The sequence below is a fragment of the Mustela putorius genome, unplaced genomic scaffold, assembly GCF_011764305.1.
Source record: "Mustela putorius furo isolate JIRA1106 unplaced genomic scaffold, ASM1176430v1.1 tig00000799_pilon_pilon_pilon, whole genome shotgun sequence".
NCBI classification, from domain to species: Eukaryota; Metazoa; Chordata; class Mammalia; order Carnivora; family Mustelidae; genus Mustela; species Mustela putorius.
In genome coordinates, this window is record NW_025421483.1 from 83,033 (window position 1) to 90,028 (window position 6,996).

At 38.4% G+C, this 6,996-nt stretch overlaps 1 protein-coding gene across 1 annotated transcript in view; it reads left to right on the forward strand.

Moving 5' to 3' along the window:
- Nucleotides 1-1,779, forward strand: part of LOC123393307 (butyrophilin subfamily 1 member A1-like) — a 58,665-nt gene extending 56,886 nt beyond the window's left edge. Inside the window, exons 7-8 of the mRNA XM_045084854.1 lie at nt 499-525; nt 701-1,779. Of these exons, the coding sequence (XP_044940789.1) occupies nt 499-525; nt 701-1,266 (593 nt within the window). The 3' untranslated portion in view covers nt 1,267-1,779. The remainder of the gene's footprint in view (nt 1-498; nt 526-700) is intronic.
- Nucleotides 1,780-6,996: the final 5,217 nt, after the last annotated feature.

Here is a 6,996-nt window from a genome sequence, read left to right on the forward strand (position 1 = left end):
CTACTGTGCATAAAACAATGTGCTAAAAATCAAAGCAACTCCAAAGCATATATTCCATGAACTTGGCAGATTACTCAATATTTTAATAGATAATAATGTGTTGGAAATATTAAATTTTAGCAGTTTCTTTACTTTTGAGCATAAGTTGAACATAGGTAGAGTGGTTATTGTCTGCTAAAAATCTGAGAAAACTAAAGCAAAAAATAAGTTACTTGATCAGATTCATCATATTCCCTGTTTCATCTCAACATCCTAAATACTTAAATGAAATTTATCCTGAGGGAACATTATATAAAGAGAGCATGACATGTGTCAAATCTTCAAGTCAAACACAATTTGGGAAAAGGTAAATAAATAGATATTTGAGGATATAAGAGTATTTCCTTTGGTTGTTATTATTCCTGAATTAATCCTAGGGAATTTATACTCATGGTATTCTGGTGAGAAAGGCAGCTATATTTTAGAGGGTAGGTTCTCATGTACACTTGTTTCTTGTAGATTGGAGGAAAGAAGAGTTCCAGGCTGGTAAGTCTATGATGATGCACAAGGGACACTGCTTCTTGTGGGGTAGTCTTGCAGAAAGATGGGTGGAGGTGAGTTAGATTTACCCAAGGCAAAAGAAACCTTCACTGAAAGGTGGATCCTCTGGTCCAAGCTTACCTGGTCCTTCCCAGAAAAATAATAGTCTACTTGTCCACAGTAAATGTGACCCTGGATGAAGACACTGCCCATCCTTCCCTTCTCCTGTCTGAAAACAGGAGACGAGTGACCTGGCAAGAAAGTCATCAAGATCTATCCAGCTCCACCCAGAGATTTGACTCCCTCCCCTGCGTGTTGGGTCAGCAGCACATCAGCTCTGGGAGATCCTTCTGGGAGGTTAAGGTTAAGGATGCACCTACTTGGGACCTGGGAATTTGTCTCAATAATGTAAAAAGGAAGGGGAAGGTCACTTTGTCTCCACAGCATGGTTTCTGGGCCATCAGATTCTATAATAGAGAGTACTGGGCCCTCACCTCCCCAGAAACCTGTCTCACTGTAAGAGAAATACCCCATTCTGTGGGGATATTCCTGGATTATGAAGATGGAGATGTATCTTTCTACAATATGACAGATGGATCCCACATTTTCTCTTTTACTAAGAACACATTTAGTGGTGCCCTAAGACCACTTCTCAGGCTTTGGTCCTCTGCTCCAGGCACCCTAACCATCTGTCCAATGGGAGAAGAGAATGGTGGTGCAATTAACATAACTGAACAGGAGAAATGATTATTTGGGGCCTCAATGATTATTATAATTCTCCCCTAAGGAGATGCAAATGATTTTTTTTCTTCTTCTTACAAGTCATTCTTAAGATGATGCTCTGAGACAAAAACTGATAATTGTTCCTCATACCAGTTCTCTCTTCTTCCTTAATTATAATGTTTTCATAGTATTACCTTGTCCTGTGACAAACTCATATAAACATTAGATTTCTTAGCTTCCCCTGTTGCATGTAACTAGTTGATGGCCAGTGTGTTATAAACTGAATTATTCTGTGTGATTTCTGGAATGTGTCCTAAAAGAGAAATTGTATCCTTCATTTTTTTTTTCTTTACATTTTCTGCTGGCCAAATGTGTCATGGAGAATGGAACTGAAAGAACATCTCTGACTATGAAATACAATATGCATGGCAAAGAAATTACAGTAGACTTGGGTTTTTGGGGCAACTATATGGAACTACTCTATTATGTAACTTTAGAATTCTTTTCTGTGAGAAATAAACTTTTATCTTTAAGCCATTTGTTTATTGGATATTTGTCATTTGTGATTGAATCTATTCCCGACTTATGCACTCTCTCTTAAAACATGGCAACAGTTGGCATCCACAACTGATTATTTAGATGGAACAGGAAATATAAAGTCCCGTAGTTTATTACTTAGGTACTCACACTCCTCCAGTGTGTCAGTCTCATTTAGGTCCCTCAACTTTTCTGAGGCATCAGTTCTCCTGACTTCACTTCTTAACCTTCCCTAATTTAGTCCCATGGTTAATAATTTCTAGCATTCTCTTACTGATAAATGAAAATCCCTGGCATCACTATCTTTCTGTTATGTTGCCTTGCCAAAACTCAAAATATGAACAAATCTAATTATCTATTTCTCATACTGGCAGCTTAATATGCTATAACATTCCAGATATATGAGGAGATTGGTTCCTCTATGCATGCATAATCACCTATGAGAACTTGAACATCAGCACTATCCAATAATACTCCCATGTGTCTTCAGCCATTTGCATGTCCTTATTTTGCAATCAGTTTCATTAGTAATTCCAACTTTGGGACACCAGTGTGGTTCAGTTAGCATCTGATGCTTGATTTCAGTTCAGATGTTGATCTCAGGATTGTGAGTTTGAACCCTGTGTGGGGTTGCATGCAAGGCATGGTCCCACATTAAAAAAAAAAAAATCCACCTTCTTTAAATTTACAAGTCTACTGCCCCCTTAATATCAGTGTATGACTATATTCTTTTTTTTCTATTTTAAATGTATTTATTTATTGCATGTTTAAGCTTTGTTTCGTTTTTTTTTTTATAATTTTTTATTTTTTATAAACATATATTTTTATCCCCAGGGGTACAGGTCTGTGAATCACCAGGTTTACACACTTCACAGCACTCACCAAAACACATACCCTCCCCAATGTCCATAATCCCACCCCCTTCGCCCAAACCCCCTCCCCCCCAGCAACCCTCAGTTTGTTTGTGAGATTAAGAGTCACTTATGGTTTGTCTCCATCCCAATCCCATTTTCTTTTATTTATTCTTCTCGTACCCACTTAAGCCCCCATGTTGCATCACCACTTCCTCATATCAGGGAGATCATATGATAGTTGTCTTTCTCTGCTTGACTTATTTCGCTAAGCATGATACGCTCTAGTTCCATCCATGTTGTCGCGTGGCAAGATTTCATTTCTTTTGATGGCTGCATAGTATTCCATTGTTTATATATACCATATGTTCTTGATCCATTCATCTGTTGATGGACATCTAGGTTCTTTCCATAGTTTGGCTATTGTGGACATTGCTGCTATAAACATTCGGGTACACGTGCCCCTTTGGATCACTACGTTTGTATCTTTAGGGTAAATACCCAATAGTGCAATTGCTGGGTCATAGGGCAGTTCTATTTTCAACATTTTGAGGAACCTCCATGCTGTTTTCCAGAGAGGTTGCACCAGCTTGCATTCCCACCAACAGTGTAGGAGGGTTCCCCTTTCTCCGCATCCTCGCCAGCGTCTGTCATTTCCTGACTTGTTGATTTTAGCCATTCTGACTGGTGTGAGGGAATATCGCATTGTGGTTTTCATTTGTATTTCCCTGATGCTGAGGGATATGGAGCACTTTTTCATGTGTCTGTGGGCCATCTGGATGTCTTCTTTGCAGAAATGTCTGTTCATGTCCTCTGCCCATTTCTTGATTGGATTATTTGTTCTTTGGGTGTTGAGTTTGCTAAGTTCTTTATAGATTCTGGACACTAGTCCTTTATCTGATATGTCGTTTGCAAATATCTTCTCCCATTCTGTCAGTTGTCCTTTGATTTTGTTAACTGTTTCCTTTGCTGTGCAAAAGCTTTTGATCTTGATGAAATCCCAATAGTTCATTTTTGCCCTTGCTTCCCTTGCCTTTGGCGTTGTTCCTAGGAAGATGTTGCTGCGGCTGAGGTCGAAGAGGTTGCTGCCTGTGTTCTCCTCAAGGGTTTTGATGGATTCCTTTCACACATTGAGGTCCTTCATCCATTTTGAGTCTATTTTGGTGTGTGGTGTAAGGAAATGGTCCAATTTCATTTTTCTGCATGTGGCTGTCCAATTTTCCCAGCACCATTTATTGAAGAGGCTGTCTTTTTTCCATTGGATATTCTTTCCTGCTTTGTCGAAGATTAGTTGACCGTAGACTTGAGGGTCTATTTCTGGGCTCTCTATTCTGTTCCATTGATCTATGTGTCTGTTTTTGTGCCAGTACCATGCTGTCTTGATGATGACAGCTTTGTAATAGAGCTTGAAGTCCGGAATTGTGATGTCACCAACGTTGGCTTTCTTTTTCAATATCCCTTTGGCTATTCGAAATCTTTTCTGGTTCCATATAAATTTTAGAATTATTTGTTCCATTTCTTTGAAAAAGATGGATGGTACTTTGATAGGAATTGCATTAAATGTGTAGATTGCTTTAGGTAGCATAGACATTTTCACAATATTTATTCTTCCAATCCAGGAGCATGGAACATTTTTCCATTTCTTTGTGTCTTCCTCAATTTCTTTAATGAGTACTTTATAGTTTTCTGAATATAGATTCTGTGTCTCATTGGTTAGGTTTATTCCTAGGTATCTTATGGTTTTGGGTGCAATTGTAAATGGGATTGACTCCTTAATTTCCCTTTCTTCTGTCTTGTTGTTGGTGTAGAGAAATGCAACTGATTTCTGTGCATTGATTTTATATCCTGACACTTTACTGAATTCCTGTATAAGTTCTAGCAGTTTTGGAGTGGAGTCTTTTGGGTTTTACACATATAGTATCATATCATCTGCAAAGAGTCATAATTTGAGTTCTTCTTTGCCGTTTTGGATGCCTTTAATTTCCTTTTGTTGTCTGATTGCTGAGGCTAGGACCTCTAGTACTATGTTGAATAGCAGTGGTGATAATGGACATCCCTGCCGTGTTCCTGACCTTAGCAGAAAAGCTTTCAGTTTTTCTCCATTGAGAATGATATTTGCGGTGGGTTTTTCATAGATGGCTTTGATGATATTGAGGTATGTGCCCTCTATCCCTACACTTTGAAAAGTTTTGATCAGGAAGGGATGCTGTACTTTGTCAAATGCTTTTTCAGCATCTATTGAGAGTATCAGATGGTTCTTGTTCTTTCTTTTATTGATGTGTTGTATCACATTGACTGATTTGCGGATGTTGAACCAACCTTGCAGCCCTGGAATAAATCCCACTTGGTCGTGGTGAATAATCCTTTGGATGTACTGTTGAATCCTATTGGCTAGTATTTTGTTGAGTATTTTCGCATCTGGATTCATCAAGGATATTGGTCTATAGCTCTCTTTTTTGGTGGGATCCTTGTCTGGTTTTGGGATCAAGGTGATGCTGGCCTCATAAAATGAGTTTTGAAGTTTTCCTTCCATTTCTATTTTTTGGAACACTTTTAGGAAAATAGGAATTAGTTCTTCTTTAAATGTTTGGTAGAATTCCCCCGGGAAGCCGTCTGGCCCTGGGCTTTTGTTTGTTTGGAGATTTTTAATGACTGTTTCAATCTCCTTACTGGTTATGGGTCTGTTCAGGCTTTCTATTTCTTCCTGGTTCAGTTGTGGTAGTTTACATGTTTCTAGGAATGCATCCATTTCTTCCAGATTGTCAAATTTATTGCCGTACAGTTGCTCATAGTATGTTCTTATAATAGTTTGTATTTCTTTGGTGTTTGTTGTGATCTCTCCTCTTTCATTCATGATCTTATTTATTTGGGTCTTTTCTCTTTTCTTTTTGATAAGACGGGCCAGGGGTTTATCAATTTTATTAATTCTTTCAAAGAACCAGCTCCTATTTCTTTGATTTGTTCTATTGTTTTTTTGGTTTCTATTTCATTGATTTCTGCTCTGATCTTTATGATTTCTCTTCTGCTGGGCTTAGGGTTTCTTTCTTGTTCTTTCTCCATCTCCTTTAGGTGTAGGGTTAGGTTGTGTACCAGGACCTTTCTTGTTTCTTGAGAAAGGCTTGTACCGCTATATATTTTCCTCTCAGGACTGCCTTTGTTGTGTCCCACAGATTTTGAACCGTTGTATTGTCATTATCATTTGTTTCCATGATTTTTTTCAATTCTTCTTTAATTTCCCGGTTGACCCATTCATTCTTTAGAAGGATGCTGTTTAGTCTCCATGTATTTTGGTTCTTTTCAAACTTCTTTTTGTGGTTGAGTTCTAGCTTTAGAGCATTGTGGTCTGAAAATATGCAGGGAATGATCCCGATCTTTTGATACCGGTTGAGTCCTGATTTAGGACCGAGGATGTGATCTATTCTGGAGAATGCTCCATGTGCACTAGAGAAGAATGTGTATTCTGTTGCTTTGGGATGAAATGTTCTGAATATATCTGTGATGTCCATCTGGTCTAGTGTGTCGTTTAAGGCCTTTATTTCCTTGCTGATCTTTTGCTTAGATGATCTGTCCATTTCAGTGAGAGGAGTGTTAAAGTCCCCTACTATTATTGTATTGTTGTTGATGTGTTTCTTTGATTTTGTTATTAATTGGTTTATATAGTTGGCTGCTCCCACGTTGGGGGCATAGATATTTAAAATTGTTAAATCTGGTTGTTGGACACACCCTTTGAGTACGATCTAGTGTCCTTCCTCATCTCTTATTATAGTGTTTGGCTTAAAATCTAATTGATCTGATATAAGGATTGCCACTCCTGCTTTCTTCTGATGTCCATTAGCATGGTAAATTCTTTTCCACCCCCTCACTTTAAATCTGGAGGTGTCTTTGGGCTTAAAATGAGTTTCTTGGAGGCAACATATAGATGGGTTTTGTTTTTTTATCCATTCTGATACCCTGTGTCTTTTGACAGGGGCATTTAGCCCATTAACATTCAGGGTAACTATTGAGAGATATGAATTTAGGGCCATTGTATTGCCTGTAAGGTGACTGTTACTGTATATGGTCTCTGTTCCTTTCTGATCTACCACTTGTAGGCTCTCTCTTTGCTTAGAGGACCCCTTTCAATATTTCCTGTAGAGCTGGTTTGGAGTTTGCAAATTCTTTCAGTTTTTGTTTGTCCTGGAAGCTTTTAATCTCTTCTTCTATTTTCAATGATAGCCTAGCTGGATATAGTATTCTGGGCTGCATGTTTTTCTCGTTTAGTGCTCTGAAAATATCATGCCAGCTCTTTCTGGCCTGCCAGGTCTCTGTGGATAAGTCAGCTGCCAATCTAATATTTTTACCATTGTACGTGACAGACTTCTTTTCC